Below are 17,591 nucleotides of genomic sequence, written 5' to 3' on the forward strand. Positions count from 1 at the left end.
CCGGTCCATGAACCAATACATTATCTACTCCGATCCAGTTACTGATTCCACTATCATTATACCCAAGCGCCACAGATTCAGCTTAAACGACTGGAAAATCAAATATCCATAGAAAACAATGAAAACTCCATAGCATCTCTGGGTTTGCTCAATAGATGACGTTTTACAACTCATCATTATATAGTCGTTTACCATCTGCTAAGCGAAGTCTTTTCAGATTCCTTTTAGATTGAGAGCTTGAGCGGTAAAAAATTCGTATAGTGGTTGTTTAGCGGATTTGTGGCTCATGGGTAGTCAATGCAGTATTGACAGCAGTTGTTTGTGAAAAATTAGGCATTCAGCATGAAAATTTACCCAAGCATCCAAGAATTAACAAATCTCATATCTAAAATGTGATAAAATAATCATCTATAACAATAACTTTATGATACAACATTTCCAACGGCCCCGTCGAATTAAATTCGAGTGCTTGCGCACATACGTCAAAACTATCGAGCTGTCAAGCTGTCAACCGAAGCTGCCACGCCGATGGGCCAACCTGCTACCCATCCAGCAAACAGCCGCATTTTAATCACTTTTGCTTGTAAAATTCGCCCGCAAACTAGTGCAATTAGTGTACGCCTAAGCAAACCTCCGCCTAAAACCCACCCTTTCCTATTCGCGACGCTAAACTTACCCGCTACCATAAAACAAACGCCGCCCGTGCTTGCAGGGATGCGTCAAACGCGCTCTACCCTTCAAACGCGTCAGTGTGTGACATGCGTCGGTGCGCGAGTGTGAGAGCAAAAGCAAGCTGAAAAAATTGCCGGGAAGTGTGGTCCGCGTTTTCTTGCACGAGTGTGTTGCTGGCTTCGCAAACGGGAGAAACGCACGGCGAAATACACGGACGCGCGGCTACCGTACACGGGCGCACCCTGTCGTGAAGCCAAATCCTGTCTAGTTGTGCAGTGGTCCAACGACCGGGAGTTTGTTTTTCGTTTCGAGGGAATTGCATCCGCTCGTACCGGAATAATCGTGTCCAGCGCGCACACACACACATACGCATACGCGGTCTCTGGAAAAAGCAAGCTGAGCGCAGTGTAGCAACGCCTATACCTTTCGGGGCGGTTGTACGTGCGTGTCTGCTGTGTTGTGCATTCGGGGAAGTGCACAAAATCGCTTCGCTAGCCGGAAGTGGCCACGGGCCGGTTTATCTTCAGCCAGCACCAGACGGCAACATCGTCTTCTAGGGGGGAAACCATTGCTGTTTCGCGTGCGTGTGTGCTTGTGTGTGTTGTGTCTGCGTGTGTGCATCCGGCGGGCAGAACAGAAAACAGCGAATTGCCTTCCCCCTTGTCGTTGGCCTTCTCCCATGTTGTTCTGGCGTGACAGCAACCTTTTAGTGGCGCGTGGTGCCAAACAATAATAACAATAAAAGCCGGCTTGTGTGTGTGTGTGAAGCGGATTTGTGTTTGTTTGCTGGAGGAACACGGTACGCGCGCCGCCAAAACATCCCATTATTGCGACTAGTGTCCGATAAGTTGCCGTTTGGGTGTGCATACTCACACACACAGAGATAAACAGACGGACACGCGCTTCGGTTTGCAGCAGCAGCGGAAAAGGCAGCAACGATGGGCGCCTACCTTTCCGAACCCCTGACGACGAAGGATTCGAGCGATGAGTCGAACGAGTTCTTGGCGTCCGGTTCCAGCTCGATGCAGGGCTGGCGAATCAGCCAGGAGGTACGTTGCATTGTCGAGGGGCAGGAGGGCGCAAAGCAAATCTGCTGACACGGCTAAACGGTGCCCGCGCGCGCGGGTTTACCCTCCCATATCGAGTGTGCATTGCTTTTGTTTTTAAATTCTGCTCTCTCTCTCTCTCTTTTTTTCGCACACAGGATGCACACAACTGCATACTAAACTTCGACGACCAGTGCTCGTTCTTCGCCGTGTACGATGGGCACGGCGGGGCGGAGGTGGCCCAGTACTGCAGCCTCCATCTGCCCACCTTTCTCAAGACAGTCGAGGCGTACGGGCGGAAAGAGTTTGAAAAGGCGCTGAAGGAAGCGTTCCTCGGCTTCGACGCGACCCTGCTGCAGGAGAAGGTGATCGAGGAGCTGAAGGTGCTGTCCGACAAAACGAACGGCGAGGACGAGGCGGACGAGGAGGTGGAGGAGGAGGAGGAGGACGATAATGTGGAGGATTTGTGCAAGGAGGCGGTGATGCCGCTGAACGAGGTGCTGCAGAAGTACCGCAAGGACACGAAGCCCGGCGAAGCGAAAAACCAGCGGGTGGCCGCCATCAAGGAGGGCAGCTGCTCGAAACCGGTCTCGCCGTACCTGAAGGGGAAGCGGCGGGCGGCGGCGGCGGGCAACGATGCCGGGGCCGGTGGGTCGAGCGAGAAACGGCCGGTGAAGATGGAGGGTGGCAGCAGCGGCGACAGTGCGGGATCCGATGCGGAGGCCGATCCGGCAGACAAAAAGCAGCCACCCCAGCCGAAGCAACAGAAGGAGGAAGAGGAGGAGACAGTGCCGGGTGCGGCCGACTCCACCGTGAGCAGCTCGAGCAATAAAGCGGTCGAGCGGGTGAAGGAAGCGACACCGCAGCCCGAACCGTCCTCGTCGTCCTCGTCGTCGTCCGCTGGCAAGGTTTCGCCGGGCAAGAGTGAACCGGTGGCGGACGGTGGAGAGGTTGCCGCAGCGGGCAGCAAGAAGGCGGAACAGAGCGACGAGATCAGCGATACGGCCGGCAACGTGGCGGCTGGCAAATCTACAGATGCTGCCGAGCCGGGAAAGGACAACTGTGCACCGGACAGCTCGTCGTCGGACGGTAGCAAGCAGCAGGCGAGCAAGCTGAACGGAGACTTGGGTAAGGTGGGCTCCTCGGGGGCCGTCTCGTCCTCGTCGTCGTCCGGTTCGGCCGGTCCAGAGAATGGCAGCTGCGACAGTGGCAGTGGTGGAAGTGGCGGTGCTGCTGCCTCTGCCAGTGCATCGCCGGCGGCCAAAGTACACAGCAGCTCGGCCAAACCGTCGCCGAAGAATGGCCCTCCCCCGGCGGACGTGTCCATGAGCATGGACGATACGGACGACGACGATGACGATGATGATGAGAGCGATTCGGACGAGGAGTTCCCGCACGCGGAAGAACCGGCCGACGATACGTCCAGCACGGACGAAGGGGAGGAGGATGCGTACGGGTAAGTGTGTTGTGCATTTGGTTGGCGTTTGTTTGTATTAAAATGTAAAAAAAACGTTCATTTTGTGCAACAGGGAGGAAGGTAGCGCCGAGGAGGAGGAGGAGGAACCGGACGAGTATGCCGATATGGGCGAGTACATCAACGAGGAGGACGCCGCGTTCATGAAAACCATCACCGACGAGCCGGGCAAGGACAGTGGCTGTACGGCGGTCGTTGCGCTGCTGCACGGAAAGGATCTTTACGTCGCGAATGCCGGTATGTGAAGGAAGGGAGAAAGGGGTGTGCCAAAGGGTACTGATAATATTGGCCTCACTTTTTTTGCGCAGGAGACTCCCGGTGCGTCGTTTGCCGGAATGGGAAGGCGCTCGAGATGAGCTTCGACCACAAGCCGGAGGACACGGTCGAGTACCAGCGGATAGAGAAGGCGGGCGGTCGCGTCACGCTGGACGGTCGGGTGAATGGAGGGTTGAATCTGTCGCGAGCCATCGGTGACCATGGTTACAAAATGGTATATATGACTTGCACTGTATTACAATGAACACTCTCTTATTTGACACCTCTCCAATTAGAAAAACCTTTCTTATTTGAACATTTTCCACAGACCCTTTCATTTCCAGTACATTTTTGTCCCTCTAATTTGAAAAAATCTCTGAAATCTGTATCCCTCTTATTTGTGTATGTTGTTGCCATGGTGATTGAATGATGTATGCTCAAATTGGCAATCGTGTTCGCAGTTTCCTATAGCAACAGTTAAGGCTGCATACTAAATGTTCTGTCTCTTTTTTGTTTGTCTGGCCCTTTCATTCAACCTCTGTAATTTGAAAACCCCTCTTATTCGACTGTCCCATCGCCGCTCAAAGAAGAGAGAGTTCACTGTATTTCTTTCTCATTTTGCTAACCCCAAAAAACGCTGTTCATTTGCAGAACAAATCGCTTCCAGCGGAAGAGCAGATGATATCGGCCCTGCCGGACATCGAGAAGATCACGGTCGGGCCGGAGGACGACTTTATGGTGCTGGCGTGCGACGGCATCTGGAACTTTATGACCAGCGAGCAGGTCGTGCAGTTTGTGCAGGAGCGGATCAACAAGCCCGGCATGAAGCTGTCCAAAATTTGCGAAGAGGTAATCGGATCGTCGTTGTCGGTAGCGTCGCTGAGTCCATCCTAGTAAACGCTGACTCTTGTTGTTTTTCCTCCCGTTTGCTCAGCTCTTCGATCACTGCTTAGCGCCACACACCCGGGGCGATGGTACCGGTTGCGACAACATGACCGCCATCATCGTACAGTTCAAGCCGAACTTTACCGGTGCCGGGTCGCGGAAACGTACCGCCTCGAACTCGGTGGCGAGCGCGGTGGACGGGACCGATGATGCGGATGGCGTCTCGTCCGCCACGAAAAAGGTGAAAACCGACGGTGATGATGCTTCCTCCACCACGGAAGTGACCGACGGCAGCAATGGCGTGGGAAAGGAGGCGGATGCAACGGAAGCGGCCGCCGCAGTTGCTTCGATTGCGGACGAGGACAGCACCACCACCACGACGACGTCGACGGCAGCGGCTGCCTCGTCCGAGGCGGCTTCCTCTTCAACGTGAACGCGAACCACCATGGGACCACGCGGTACACACACACACACACGCGGAATGAGAGAGACGGTGGGGGGAGAACGCCACACCCATTGGCCAAAAGAGGTAGGGGAGGGGGGGTTTTAGAGGTGGACAGTGCGCAGTGTAAGGGGCATCATCCGTACCGGAGCCGCTAAGGGAAGGTTTGTTCTGGTCCAGTACATAGTAATTTGTAATACATTCATTTTTCATACACTCATCATCTTTCCACTCCCTCTCTCTATCTCTCTGGTTGAAAGTAATATCCTTGTGTATGAGTGTGGTTGTTTTTTTGTTTTCGTCAGTGTGCAAAGATCGGCGTGTCAAGCATTAGCGGAGAGGCCCAGTTCAGTACGTTCACTTGTGGTGAGCTAAATCTCACTTATTATTGAAGAGGATAAGTTGAAAGATAGATAGAGGGAGGCAGAGATAGGGAGATTACAGGATTTTACCTCAAGAGGAAGGAATTACTCGTTTTCGTACGTTTCGTCCAACGATTGGCACCATCGCAACACAGTATTTTCCAGCAAAAAGAAAGCAATTGAGGGAAAAGGCAGCCCAGCAGAGCCAGGACGAAGAAGGAGGCAGGTTTTGCTAGGTCGTTGTAATTGATAATTTTTCGTTTACTTTTTTTATATGCCAATATCTCCTGTTGAGGGAAGGCCGTAAGAGATGAAAACAAGCAGGAGACAAGTAAGAGATGAAACAACAAATTGCACCTGAAATGCTAAGTAGAGAAAAAAGATTAAAAAAAAACATTGAAACCAGTTGCAAGTTGTAAAACCCAACTTTCGGTTCGGTAAAGAAAGTACTGGAAAAGCAACACACCCCATCCCACTATTTTTAGCCGTGAAAATTAATTATCACTTTTTTCATCGTCTATACATACACATTAGTGGTTTGTAATGTGCAAAAAATGGAAATATAGAAGAAGGGGAGTGAAGAGGATAAAGATGGAGCAGCAAAACGGAACATGTAGCAACAAAACCATAAGGACGAAAGGAGAACGAGAATGCATTAAATGATTGTAACAACCACTAGAGGGATGTGTTTTTAGAAATACGATCGATGTACGATCAATGTCAACAAGCCCGAGCTAGGTTAGTAGTGTGGCACGAGAACGATGGCCAACACAGAGTACAGAGTTAAACAATGGCAAACCAATAGCAGAGGGTTGTTGTTGAAATAAATGAACCCCATTTAAGTGTAACCACAACCGAAATCGGCCCTGTATGTACTGGCATGTAGATGGAAGCCTGAGTCGTGTATTTTCAGCCCTGGGGGGACCGTCTTCCACTGGGTAAGTTGCGTACTTGCGTAAAAAACCGCCGAATGTCGTTTCGCTTTGGGGACACGCTTTGCTCCTGACGTTACTCCGGTGTTGCTATGGTAACTGCGCTAAACAAACAGTTATGCTTCGGTCGATGTTTTGGCGTGGCGTACATTTTGTACATTTCTTCGTGGAAAACGCACGCAAAACAGCATGGGTGAAGAGTTTGGTAAATCCGGCCTGTACATTGACGATCTGTACACGCTGCGGGTGATCGATCCGGAGGTAGCGAACGAAACGAACGAGCTGAAGGATGAGTGTGAACGGTTCACCGAGAGTAAGTCGCGTCGCGTGGTCCACGATCGAGCGGGGCCAGCAAACTAACTATCCTTTTTCTTGCCGGAATCCATTCTTCACCCAGAACTGACCGATTTTCGCCGGATCATCGATCAGTTTGCCAACATTGTCGAGGTGTTTGCGGCGGAAGTCGACCAGGAGAAGATGCGTGCGGTGGGCGTGCAGAACATGCTGAAAACGTTCTCCAAGCAGCGCGAATCGGAACAGCAGCAAATACAGGTGAGAACGGGAGGGAGAAGCGATGGAACGATGTTTTTCCTTCCGTGAATTAACATGCTGTTTAATTTTTTGTTTTGCAGAGCGAAATAATCGAGAAAATGGTCGAACTGGATAAGCTGAAGATCGAGTACCAGTATCTGCAGCGGATCGAGTCGGAGCAGCAGGAAATGATCGACAATTTCTACCAGAACCAATGAAAAACGTGATTCGCAGCGTTTATATCTAATAGAATGTTTTTATTTTTTAATTATTTATTATTCTTTTTTACTATGCGTGGTTTTAAAGTTAATGCCTTTAGAGCTTCATGGAGATATTGTGTATGTGTGTATAGAGTTATCCACTGCCACTTTCTGCTTCTTTCGCCACAATCCAGTTCTGAGTGTGTTGAATTAACTGTAAAATTGAATTACCGTAGTTTTTTTACTTTTTCCACGGAGCGCAAAGGCTCTCCCCTCCGTAATGTTCAATCCATCTTCCTTTGGTGTTTGCGCAGGATTGCTCCCAGACAGGAGAGGGGGGAAGATAAGTTAATATTTATACGATTCGGTTTAGGATTGACCCTCCAGGAAGGAGGGAGGTGAACGCGTTCTTAATTTTAACTTGTTTCTCTCATAGCTATTCCCATTTTGTTCATTTTGCGTCATTGCTCACATGCACACACGACCCACGAGCACTCATACACATTCGCACACACACACACACTAGAAACGATTCGAGCTGGCCCGTGTGTGTGTGCGGTTGGTTTAGACGTGAGCGAGGGGGCCCCCGGGGGCAAACGGTTCAGTTCCTCTTTGGCAACAGCTTCCGCTTCAGCACTAGCTGATGTGTGAATCATGTAGGATTGTTCTGCTTGTTCGACCGTAACCTGGCCAGCCCGGTCCGCTCCTCCTCCTCGTCGCTCGTGTACGAGCTGATGCCGCCGACCGCACCGCGCAGCGACGTCGCCTGCATCAGCTCCTGGTCCGGGGCGTTCTTGTTCTCGTACAGCAGTATGTTAAGCGTTTCCTCGAAGATCCTCGCCTCCGGGAACTCCACCTTCGTGTGCTTCTTGTCCGTGGCGTACACGATCGAGGTGCAGCACACTTCCGCCACCTTCTTCCCGTTGCCGTAGAACGACCAGCAGCAGATCTCGCTCGAACCGATCACATCCTTGATGAAGAACACGCGCCCACTGAAGCGCAACGAAAGCTTATCGAACAGCTCGATGTTCTTCAGCAGATTGTCGTCCGATGTGTTCGTGTACGAGTACTTGTTGTTGTGCCGGTTGATCAGCAGCTTCACTACCGGCTTGGTGGCCGTGCTGATCAGATACTGTTCCTCCTTTTGCGACGTAATCAGCGGCACCCGGCAGATCGGTTCCGATTCGCGCTCCTTCTTCGCCAGCACCTTCTCGCACGCCTCGATGAGCTCCTCGATGCAGTAGTACTTCGATTCGGCCAGCAGCTCCGCGATGCCTTTGGTCGTTTCCGGCAGCGCCACGCTACCGTCCCGCAGGAAGTTCAGTATCGTGCCAAAGTGTGTGCCGCAGCGATCGATCAGAATCCAACCTATGGGAAGAGAGCGTGTAAGAGAGAGCATTAAACCTGCTTGCCCTTCCGTGACACATCGATGCAGTGTACCTTCCGAGTCGGTGAGCACCTCCAGCCGCCCACTAAACATGGCCCGCAGCATCGTGTCCTGCTTGCAGAGCGTCCCGATCGTGGTGTAGTGCAGGCAGCCGCCAATGTTCAGCTTCACGTACTGGGACGGATTGCCCTTGATGAGGGTTTTCTGATCACCCGACATCCTGGCAGCTGCTCCGTCGGGCTCAATCTTGGCCGCTGGGTGCTGTTGCGTACGCTCAACCTACGTACGCAGCGCTGGGACCACACTGGAGGGCAACCACTTGGCGGGGGCCTTCTTCCCGGACCGAACTCCCGGGCTGCTGGTGGTGGGCGTAACGCGAGCGTTTCCGGGGGACGCAACCTGGCGGCGGTCCCTTTCACCGGTGGGTCGCGTGGAGCGTCGGGAACAGGCAGGCCAATGGTAACGGTAAATGAGTCACGCAAACAAACACACGGCGGGGCACGGGAGCAATAATTTTGGGAGGTGCAAATTGGTAATTTGCTTGCTGTTTGCTGTGTATTTTGATAAAACTGACAGGCAAGAGAGGAGCAAACGTCAGTGCGCTTTGCGCTTTGACAGTTCGGGGAAGCGCGCTGCTGTCAACGCTGCTTCGTTCGAGGGCGTTCAAAAAATACGTTGAAAAAGGCCAATTTCTTTAGAAATTTAGAAAAATGGTATTTAAATTTAAGCTTAACATGTGTTTTATCATACAAATAACAAATCTACTCGTAAATTAAATTCTTAATTTTGCTACAATCATTTGTGCGTCGTTTGCTGTGTTGCTATGGTAACGAACTACGTAGCTCGATTCGCTCAGTTTGATCAATAGCATTCGTACACAACATTAGAAACTATGGCGGATTTCGAATATTCAGGCAAGTTATAGCAGAAAAAAAACTATTTTATTCATGTATTTACAATATTCTTCTTTATCTTGCTCCTTCAGACATCAACCCAGCCAACGAGCTGGAGAAAAGGGTTGCGGACGCGTTTCTAATTTTTGACCATCACGGCAATAAAACGGTTGACGTTCGTGAGATTGGAACCATTCTACGCTTTCTGGGCTGTGTGCCGACCGAGGCCGACGTGAACGAAGTCATTTCGGCGACTGAATTTGAGGATTCGAACGGCACAGTGCATCTGTCCAAATTTCTTCCCTACGTTAGTCAGCTGATTGCGGAGCATAAGTAAGTATGGCGTGCAAAGACCGGATCGGAAAAAGGGCTCTATCGTTACCTCTGTCTCAAACAGAATGGAACCGGCACCACCGGAAAAGCTGCTCAAAGCGTTCCGCGTGCTCGACCAGGAGGGAAAAGGGTTCGTGGACAAGGAGTACATGACCAAACTGATCACCGAGGAGGGCGAACCGTTCACGGTGGAAGAGCTGGAAGAGATGATGGCAGTGGCCGTCGACATGGCAACGGACAAGATTGCGTACGAGCTGTACCTTAACCAGCTGCTGGTAAGATTTGCACCGTTTACACCATCAACTAGTCGCTCTATTCCTGCCGTCCTCATTTCCCTGTCAGCATGAACCACCCGACTCTATCTATGCACTTGCCGAACAGCTCCGCAATCGAAACATTCGCTGATGGTCATTTTCTTTCCTCCTTTTCCATTTCACCGCAGGTCGATTTTTGAGCGCAAGTTTTTGCAAATAAATTCCCAACTGGTGTGCCTTCTTACGCCCTTCTCAGTAGATGATTCGTTTTATTGATTCCACGTTCGCCTTGTAACATTTGAAGCTACACAGCGGAATGTTGGTGCGCGAGCAGTTGTACCGCTTGAGGTTGTTACAGTTCGGGACGGCACACAGCGTCGGCTTCGGCGGATCCCGGGGTGGCTGTTTGGCGAGCGGAAATTCTACCTCCGGCGGCAGCGAGATCGATCCACCCTCGGCACTGTTGATGTACGTGATCATCGGTACCTTCTCCTTCACCGGGCGGTTTTTGATCGCTTTTACCGATTTCGAGTCTTGCTTTTTGAGCAACCGTTCCATCGTTTTCTTTTTGTCCTTTTCCCGCTTCTCGTCCGCCATCTGTTTGCGCTTTTGCGACTTTAGCTGCGCCTTCTGGATGGCTTCCTCCGTCATGACCTTTTCCTTGTACCCGGTCGGCAGGGACATGAGCAGCTCCACCCCGGGGGCCGTTTCCTTGTCCGTGCCGCGCTCGTACATTGCCCGCTGGCGGGCCGTCATCAGCCGCGGGTCCTTTGGTTTGATCTTCTTCAGCTCATCGTCCACCTCCTCCAGCTTGCCGGACTCGATCGCATCGAGCCAGCGCTCCTCCTCGCTGGAGGTGCCACTCTCTCGGCCCCGTTTGCGGCCTTTCTTCTGTGCCGCTTTGTTCATGGCGGCGAGCGATTTCCCCGGGGACAGTGCCTTCTGCTGCTGGGACAGTTGCGAGTCGTTCAGCAGGTCGAGCTGGGAGGCGTTCGAATCGATTGTGGTTTGCAGTTCCGTTTCCACTTCCGACACTATTTCCGGCTCGGGATCGGCTTCCATGTATTCGATTTCTTCCACCACCTCCATGGTTTCGTCGAGCGCTTGCTGCTCCTCGACCACCTCGTAGGTGGGTTCCGGCTGGGCACGGGCTCGTTTGTGTTTTTTGTGCTTTTTGTGCTTCCGCGAGTGCGATGGTTCAGGGGGAATCTCGACTAAAAAACAGCCAAAAAAAAAACACAATATGAAATGAAGAAATACGGGAAGGGTTGAAAAATAAAGCCACATACCATCTTTTTCGACATTATTATCTCTCCTTTTTCCCATTTTTGGATGCGAAAGATAGAATTTTGTGGTGAAGCGCGGCTGTTTGTTTACATCCGTCGCGTTTGTTTACGATTGGAGATGACGGCCCGCCGTGCAATTTTGCCATTGCTGTCATGAAAGCCTGCCCGGTGAAAAATGTAGCACACATGAAATCGTTTGAAAGTAGTTCGAATAAGCAACACCATTATTCAAAGTGGCGCTGCATTACATTGCATACAAAATGATTGCATACGCTGCTGCTGGCGGTAATGGTGATGGAGACGCCTGGTATAATGAAAGTAATTAGATAAAAAGTAGCAGCAATAACAGAAGAACGACAAAAAATATACCTTTTCATATCATTTTCACAACAAAAAGGCTCCCTTTAATTTCTTTTATTGTCAGTATGAAGCGTACCAGAAGATGTACCAGATGTTTTTCATGCGAAAAAGTTATAACAGCCATAATTTTCTCATGCTGTTCCTTAATTCCGAGAATAACCACATAACCGCAAAACCACAGTTCCAATATTTCGGACGGCTTAAATCGCCCGCCACAAAACCTCGTTAAATCGAGGCAAACGGAAGCAAAAAAAAACACGAAAACACAAGTTTTATTCTTATCTTCTCACTGTTCGTATTAGAGTTTATTTATTGGCTGAACATGGTTTCGTTTTTTTCTTTCTCGTTTGCTCTTCTTTTCTCTCTTTATCTTGCTCCATTTTACATTCTTACGCTAGTGTGGTACAGTAGTGTCGAGTTTGGGGCGAGTTTTGCCCATCTTCCTTCCTTTAAATGTTACTTCCACTCAGTTTGCCCATTTCGGTATCCCTCTGCCTGTACCTGAATTCACGACTTCTAACGCATTACAAAACACAAAAGAAAACGAAAAAAAACAAAACACAAAACTACACAGGAAAGGAAGCATTTTCCCACCATATTTCCCACAAGCGCCATAAGAAAAGAACGCATATCTTTTTCCGTCGTGCGCTTACGCGGGGCGCAAAACAAAGTCACAAAAGCATATAAATACACAACCAGATATTGGTAGATGCGCGAAAAGGTGTACAGGGCCCAGACCGTACCATCCACTTCCCGTTTGAAGAAGTGTGAAAATGAAAAAGAAATCCAGCAGCATCGTTGTGAAAGTCGAGCCGGGCCGGGAGCTCTACGTTTGGCGAAACGACCTTTGACCCAGGCGCAAAGTACGCAGCCCGTACGGTATGGTGGGGCTATCGGGTATCGCCACGAGGTAGAGAGGAGCTTGCTAATCCAAATTGAAATATGGCTCCGGGGGCAATATTTTATCCAGCTTAAATTGAGCACATTTTAGCACCTTTGGTGGTGGGAGGTTTGCCAGGTGGAAGCAAAACAAGTTCCGTTTTGAATTCCTCCCGACCCTCCAGTCAGTCGCGTTCTTTGGTGGTTCAGTGGTGAGGGACAAATGTCGAACCGCTTGAAGAGGAGTATAGTGTTCGAGAGCGTAAGCGTATAAAATCACAAAAACTGATTCGTTCGCGGTTATAGTTTGTGGGTTTGGGGAGGTTCGGACAGATACGAGAGAGAGAGACACGACTTAAATGTAGGATGTGTTTAGATGGAACCAGCGTTTAGCAGCGTGGCCTGATGGGTTATGGGGGAGGAGAAGCCTCTAGGGAGGGGATGAATCGCAAAAACACTAAGTATTAAGTACATTTATCCTAACTACAGCGCACTGTGGCAAGAAATGGCTCTACCATCGTTCAAGAAGGGGGAAGCGCCCACCACCAGCTAGCTGGAAGACTGCTGAGCGTACGGCATGGATCACTGATGCACTCGATATACGGTTTTGTTATATCCTTATTCTAATGAACATTCCTTACTCGCAGCACGCACGGGGGCCTTCCCTCTAAAACCTGCGAACCGATGGAAGCGCCGTATGTAGTAATGGTGGGCTGGAAGGCTGGAACATTTCACGCAGTTTGGTTGCTATAGCGACACATACGAGTCTTCACAGGAATGGTTGATGTACTACTAACGCTACGCAGCTTGCTCTACTAGTTATACTTTATAGGAGGTATGTGGTTGCCACATCGGGGGAAGTTCGGTGGCACCGGCGGTAGGTCAGCGTGGGTACCGATGTGCACCACCAGATTCATACCGATCACTATGTGGAACTGGAAGTGACAGTGGAACAGCCAGTATCCTGTTTCAGTTTGTGTGAGAGAAAGAGAGAGAGAGAGAGAGAGAGCATTTTTTAGTACACAATTGAAGCGAGAGACGTTACCGTTAGCGTTAGCCGTTACTTACCGGGATTATCTGCCCGGAATCGCAGCACCACGTAGCCATTGTTCGGGACGGCGATCGTGTCCTTGAGCGGCGGCAGGTTGAACTGTCGGTTGAGCAGACCTCGTCGATCCAGGTCGAGTGTGTGGCGGAGATTGATCTTCTTCACCGTGCTGTCCGGCGAGCGGCCCATACCAATTACGTGGAAGGCATGACCGTGCAGATGGAACGGATGGCTCAGGTTTTCTTGTTGTACTGCGGGCAAATGGAAAATAGGGGCAAACGTTTGATAGTGAAGACATAAATTTATTGGAATCTTGCACGGAAGCTTACCTTCATCAACGAGCACTACCTCCACGATGGCGTTGAGCGGAATGTCGACCTTGTGCGTGCACATGCAGTTCGGGCCACAGTCTGGCGGGCGGTTGTCACCGTTGCAGAACTGCTCCGGCGGAATGTCGTTGATCTGCGACAGCATCGGGGACGGTGGCGATACGTACGAGATTTCATCGATGAGCGAAATTAAATGATCTCCACCGGGGGCAACTATGTTAAGGTGAAGTGAAGTGAATGGGAAAGGAGAGAGATTATTATTGACGTCGCTTGATTGGATCTGATTGTAGAGCAGATTCCAAGGTTTCCCATCAGCTTCGAGGAGCATGCGAAAGGAAACTGTTCCTGGAGCTGATACTGGACTTATTCTGACGATGGGATTAACTCCAATGCCCTATATACTGAAACTGAAGTTGATGTTGAACTATTTCAGAACCTATTCCAGTGTTGGACCTGTTCCGAAACTGATTCCGAACTCATACTAGTTCTGGATTCGATCCGAACGGAAAACTTCAACAGAAACAGATCCTGAATCTATCCCGGATCTGTAACTGATATCAAACCAATACCTGTAGTATGACTGATTTGAGCCTACATCGGTCTTGGAACTGATTCTGATCCGGAATCTGCTAACAAAGTGAAATCAGCTTTGGAATCTATTCTTGGCCAATTTCGATCCTAAAACTGATCTTCAATCTATACCAGTCTAGTAACTGATTCTGCCTTCATATCAGTTCTGGAACAGAGCTTGAACCTGTACCGAACCTGATTCCGAATACAAAACCAATTCTGGAACCAAACTCCTATCAGTCCTGGGCTCATTATACCGGTTTTGAGACTAACCTTAATCAATAACGAGTTTGGAACTGACCTCAAATCTTTACTCCTTACGATTCCCGGAACTGATTCAAAGCCTGGATTGATCCTGAAGTGGAATCTTAACCTATCGTGAAATTCTTAGGTCCTGGAATTGAAACCTTAGCTTTGAAACCTAACCTTGGGCTGGAACTCGGACCTTGAACCTAGCAGGAGTCTGAACCATAATAAACACACAAATCTCGTCGGCACTGTCCCACATGCAACCGGTGTCATCAAATGCTATACCAAGTGTCCCAAGCTATCAAAGCAGACCGATTTAATGTATGTTTAATGCTGCCCATCAAAGTAGACCGATTGATAGTATGTTGGACACTGCTCATCACAGTAGACATTGGCAGTATTTTCTCACTATAAAAGAGCGAATTGCTCTGCGCAGTCGGTCAGTCTGTAATAAACCGTTCTAGTGTGATCTAATAAACCGTGTAAAACTACAGTACGGTGGTTTCGGAACAGCAAATCTCATTTTGAAGCTAAATAAAACAGTGTTCCCACGCATTGCCACACTCAACGAGGAAGCGAGGGCCTGCTATTCTCTTTGCAACAAACCAGCACCGCTTCATACATTGAAGCAACCATTGGAAACATTGTAGTGCAGCTCGCCGCTGAATCAACCCAGGATGCGAGATAGTAAAGCGGCAACAATTACCAGTTCGTTAGGAAAGTGGCATCCCAGGTTCTCCCCGCGCCGACACCATGTGCAGACTGAAAATAAGACTCGAATTCTTACCTACCGGCTGCAGCACCACCGGCTCAGATAAAGCCGGTTTTCATTACAGGTAAAGTCTTATCTTCGATTTTTCCTCGCGTCCCACTCGGGCTCAACGGAAACGTTCCCAAGTCCACCACAGAATGACAGTGCGCTTGCAAAGCACGCAACACGGTCGGCTGAAAATAGCACCGCAGTGGCTGTACATTGCCCGTGTCCTCGTTTGTGTTGGCCGTCCGTCGCAAGACCAAAAATCATCCTCCACATCATAGTACACCTTGGAATGGTAATATCCTTAGCCCGAGGTTTGTGCAGTGCAGTGCTGTGCTTTTGTGCAGGTGAGTGTGCAGTGCAGTCCCCCGGTGTCGGTTGTCGGATCATAAAGGAGCGAACCTCAGTGTGTGTTGGGAAGCTTGCATTCTCTTACTTGCCATCGTCGTTCCGGCCATCCGGCGGGAGTGTCGTTCGGGAAGGGAAGTTGCCGCCGGTGAGTGGTATTTTATTTCATTACCCGTGCTACAACGTTTTAAAACCTCCCATCCCGGGAGGTACCCCGGGATACCAACCAGTGAAGGAGACGGGGCAGGCAAGCGAAAGCCAATGTTTGTGTTCGCCGTGCGTCGTCTCCAACACAGGCGGCTTCCTTCTTTTCAAAACAATCCACCAGCGCACCTGGTAATTGTTTCAACCTTTCGCTCTGTTTGTGGTAGAAGGAAGGGCAAAAAAAAAAACAGGGAGGAAGTCCTCCACCACAGGTGGCATGTGGAAATGTGCGCTCCGTTGATGTCTATTTTTGTCGACTTTTCTTTTGCCCTTTATCCCCTCTCCAACTCGTACACCATCCATGCGAAAGAAGCCACTTATTCTCGTTTGGACAACCGACGAGCATACAAGGGTTTTTACTTTCCGCAGTATCGCAACAGTCGCTCAAGTAGCGAGTGAACTGACCATCCTTCCGGGTACCGGTACGGTTTAGTATCACAGCATCGGCCGTCCGGATGTGGTGCGAGAAAAATGCAATTTCTCGTCGCATGTATGCCTTGCGATGAAAATGGCGTTTTACAATCGTTCACCATATTCACTTCATCCCGCACTGTGTGGGGCAAAACCATTGAAGATGAGAGGATATTTTTAGCACTCTCGTTTGGGACCGAGTATGTGTGTGTGTATGTGTGTGTAAAGAGGATTTTGTGTAATGTTTTTTTTTTTCCTGTGCCTGCTCTGTTACCTGTCTTATCAGCCTCTCATTGCCGAGGGAAGGACTGTCACTAAAAACGGGAGCGGGGAGCTTGGAACAGTAGTGAAATCCACACGGCACCGTGTATGCAATCATTACTCATTCATTTGAAAGCGAAAATAGCTCATGCTTTCTCTGATGGGTTCAATTTTCATGGCAAGCTTGGGCTTTTCGTTTTGCTTGCTTTAGTGACAGCTGCAAGCAGAAGGCCATGACACAAAATAGGTTTCGGAAGCGTGTGCTAGGTACTTCAAAGTAGCTTCATTTCCCCATCCGTCGTGATAGGTGAACAAAGTTCCTGAAATGATAAAACCAACCACCAACCGCAAATGATGGCGAGGACAGTTTTTCCTTCGAATAGAACCAAAAAAAAACCCTTCGACTAGTGACACGGATTTTTGTCAGCGACAGCCATTCTCCCTTTTCAGTACAACTTTCACCAGCTTGTCCATTGACACCTACTGTCGAGATTGGTCAAAGAATCATTTACTCATTTGAACGCTTTTCCGCGCTACCTACCCAAAAACTTATTGTACGTGTTCGGCGTGAACAGCTCCTCGACGCGGTAGAAGTAGAACCGGAAGGGAAGGAAAATCTTCACGTCGGGCCGCTCGGACAGCACTGCCTTGTCCGCCTTCTTGGCGTTGCGCAGATTGCTCACGCAGACCGCATCCGGCCGCGGCACGTTGCAGACGGCATCGAGCGGGTTCATGACCTGGGAATTGAAACAAAATGGAAGTCCAAGGTATTATGGCAGGTCGCAATATTGGCTGGATTTAGGGGGGGACGGTGAAGGCTCTGCTGGTGCTCTCGGTGTTGGTTGAAGAAAATGGTTCCGATGGAGGAAGAACTTACGACTCTGTACAATAAAAGGTGCTTTGTAGCTGTGGTGGTGGTGGTGGTGGTGAAGGGAGTAGAGTTTGAAGAAGATGATAGGTAATGAAACGGGATGTGGAATAGACCCGTGAAAGAACAGTTGAGTTTGAAACACATTGTGGTACATATATAAGCTACAGGATAAAAAACAGATATTTAATATATACAGAAGGGGAGGGACATGAAACAAGTTGATGGTAATTTACAAACATGAATTTATGCAAGATTGTGTCTTGTTTTCAAGCTGAAAAAATCATATAATGAAGCATAAAAAATGAACAGCTTCTTCTGCTGTAACGTTCGTGGTACACCCGGAGCAAGCGGA

At 49.6% G+C, this 17,591-nt stretch overlaps 6 protein-coding genes across 7 annotated transcripts in view; 3 read left to right on the forward strand and 3 right to left on the reverse strand.

Annotated features, from left to right (window-relative positions):
- Nucleotides 1-535: 535 nt before the first annotated feature.
- Nucleotides 536-5,996, forward strand: LOC1276838 (protein phosphatase 1G). The gene is made up of 6 exons (XM_061648846.1): nt 536-1,721; nt 1,877-3,174; nt 3,248-3,429; nt 3,501-3,682; nt 4,099-4,296; nt 4,382-5,996. The coding sequence occupies exons 1-6, from the start codon at nt 1,611-1,613 to the stop codon at nt 4,763-4,765; spliced, it is 2,355 nt and encodes a 784-aa protein (XP_061504830.1). The 5' UTR covers nt 536-1,610; the 3' UTR covers nt 4,766-5,996.
- A 102-nt stretch (nt 5,997-6,098) lies between these two features.
- On the forward strand, nt 6,099-6,868 carry LOC5667163 (intraflagellar transport protein 20 homolog). The gene is made up of 3 exons (XM_001688757.2): nt 6,099-6,381; nt 6,466-6,620; nt 6,701-6,868. The coding sequence occupies exons 1-3, from the start codon at nt 6,258-6,260 to the stop codon at nt 6,815-6,817; spliced, it is 396 nt and encodes a 131-aa protein (XP_001688809.1). The 5' UTR covers nt 6,099-6,257; the 3' UTR covers nt 6,818-6,868.
- On the reverse strand, nt 6,836-8,787 carry LOC1276841 (BTB/POZ domain-containing adapter for CUL3-mediated RhoA degradation protein 3). The gene is made up of 2 exons (XM_316233.4): nt 8,240-8,787; nt 6,836-8,167 (listed from the first exon to the last, which is right to left on the reverse strand). The coding sequence occupies exons 1-2, from the start codon at nt 8,403-8,405 to the stop codon at nt 7,452-7,454; spliced, it is 882 nt and encodes a 293-aa protein (XP_316233.3). The 5' UTR covers nt 8,406-8,787; the 3' UTR covers nt 6,836-7,451.
- A 207-nt stretch (nt 8,788-8,994) lies between these two features.
- On the forward strand, nt 8,995-9,922 carry LOC1276842 (dynein regulatory complex protein 8). 2 transcript variants are annotated; one of them, XM_061648848.1, is made up of 4 exons: nt 8,995-9,100; nt 9,172-9,412; nt 9,477-9,687; nt 9,755-9,922. In XM_061648848.1, exons 1-4 carry the CDS (start codon nt 9,079-9,081, stop codon nt 9,815-9,817), a joined length of 537 nt encoding a protein of 178 aa, XP_061504832.1. In that variant the 5' UTR covers nt 8,995-9,078; the 3' UTR covers nt 9,818-9,922. The 2 variants fall into 2 exon arrangements, with proteins under 2 accessions (XP_061504832.1, XP_061504833.1); XM_061648849.1 differs by having other exon boundaries at nt 9,855-9,922.
- Nucleotides 9,901-11,103, reverse strand: LOC1276843 (INO80 complex subunit B). Its single transcript, XM_316235.5, has 2 exons — nt 10,956-11,103; nt 9,901-10,880 (listed from the first exon to the last, which is right to left on the reverse strand). The coding sequence occupies exons 1-2, from the start codon at nt 10,990-10,992 to the stop codon at nt 9,919-9,921; spliced, it is 999 nt and encodes a 332-aa protein (XP_316235.3). The 5' UTR covers nt 10,993-11,103; the 3' UTR covers nt 9,901-9,918.
- A 479-nt stretch (nt 11,104-11,582) lies between these two features.
- LOC1276845 (uncharacterized) overlaps nt 11,583-17,591 on the reverse strand; it is an 86,946-nt gene continuing 80,937 nt past the window's right edge. The window contains exons 6-9 of the mRNA XM_316236.5: nt 16,910-17,105; nt 13,569-13,781; nt 13,260-13,490; nt 11,583-13,155 (exon numbers count right to left, since the gene is read on the reverse strand). Coding sequence (XP_316236.5) covers nt 13,007-13,155; nt 13,260-13,490; nt 13,569-13,781; nt 16,910-17,105 — 789 coding nt within the window. The 3' untranslated portion in view covers nt 11,583-13,006. The remainder of the gene's footprint in view (nt 13,156-13,259; nt 13,491-13,568; nt 13,782-16,909; nt 17,106-17,591) is intronic.

Source organism: Anopheles gambiae, chromosome 2, assembly GCF_943734735.2.
Source record: "Anopheles gambiae chromosome 2, idAnoGambNW_F1_1, whole genome shotgun sequence".
Lineage (NCBI taxonomy): Eukaryota > Metazoa > Arthropoda > Insecta > Diptera > Culicidae > Anopheles > Anopheles gambiae.

Coding starts and splice junctions, on each gene's coding strand:
- LOC1276838 (XM_061648846.1), top strand. CDS start 1,611: ATGGGCGCCTACCTTTCCGAACCCCTGACGACGAAGGATTCGAGCGAT. Junction 1,722..1,876: donor GCTGGCGAATCAGCCAGGAG/GTACGTTGCATT, acceptor TTTCGCACACAG/GATGCACACAACTGCATACT. Junction 3,683..4,098: donor GTGACCATGGTTACAAAATG/GTATATATGACT, acceptor GTTCATTTGCAG/AACAAATCGCTTCCAGCGGA.
- LOC5667163 (XM_001688757.2), top strand. CDS start 6,258: ATGGGTGAAGAGTTTGGTAAATCCGGCCTGTACATTGACGATCTGTAC. Junction 6,382..6,465: donor GTGTGAACGGTTCACCGAGA/GTAAGTCGCGTC, acceptor TTCTTCACCCAG/AACTGACCGATTTTCGCCGG. Junction 6,621..6,700: donor CGGAACAGCAGCAAATACAG/GTGAGAACGGGA, acceptor TTTGTTTTGCAG/AGCGAAATAATCGAGAAAAT.
- LOC1276841 (XM_316233.4), bottom strand. CDS start 8,405: ATGTCGGGTGATCAGAAAACCCTCATCAAGGGCAATCCGTCCCAGTAC. Junction 8,168..8,239: donor GGTGCTCACCGACTCGGAAG/GTACACTGCATC, acceptor CTCTTCCCATAG/GTTGGATTCTGATCGATCGC.
- LOC1276843 (XM_316235.5), bottom strand. CDS start 10,992: ATGGGAAAAAGGAGAGATAATAATGTCGAAAAAGATG. Junction 10,881..10,955: donor TAATAATGTCGAAAAAGATG/GTATGTGGCTTT, acceptor GCTGTTTTTTAG/TCGAGATTCCCCCTGAACCA.
- LOC1276842 (XM_061648848.1), top strand. CDS start 9,079: ATGGCGGATTTCGAATATTCAG. Junction 9,413..9,476: donor CAGCTGATTGCGGAGCATAA/GTAAGTATGGCG, acceptor TGTCTCAAACAG/AATGGAACCGGCACCACCGG. Junction 9,688..9,754: donor TGTACCTTAACCAGCTGCTG/GTAAGATTTGCA, acceptor TTTCCCTGTCAG/CATGAACCACCCGACTCTAT.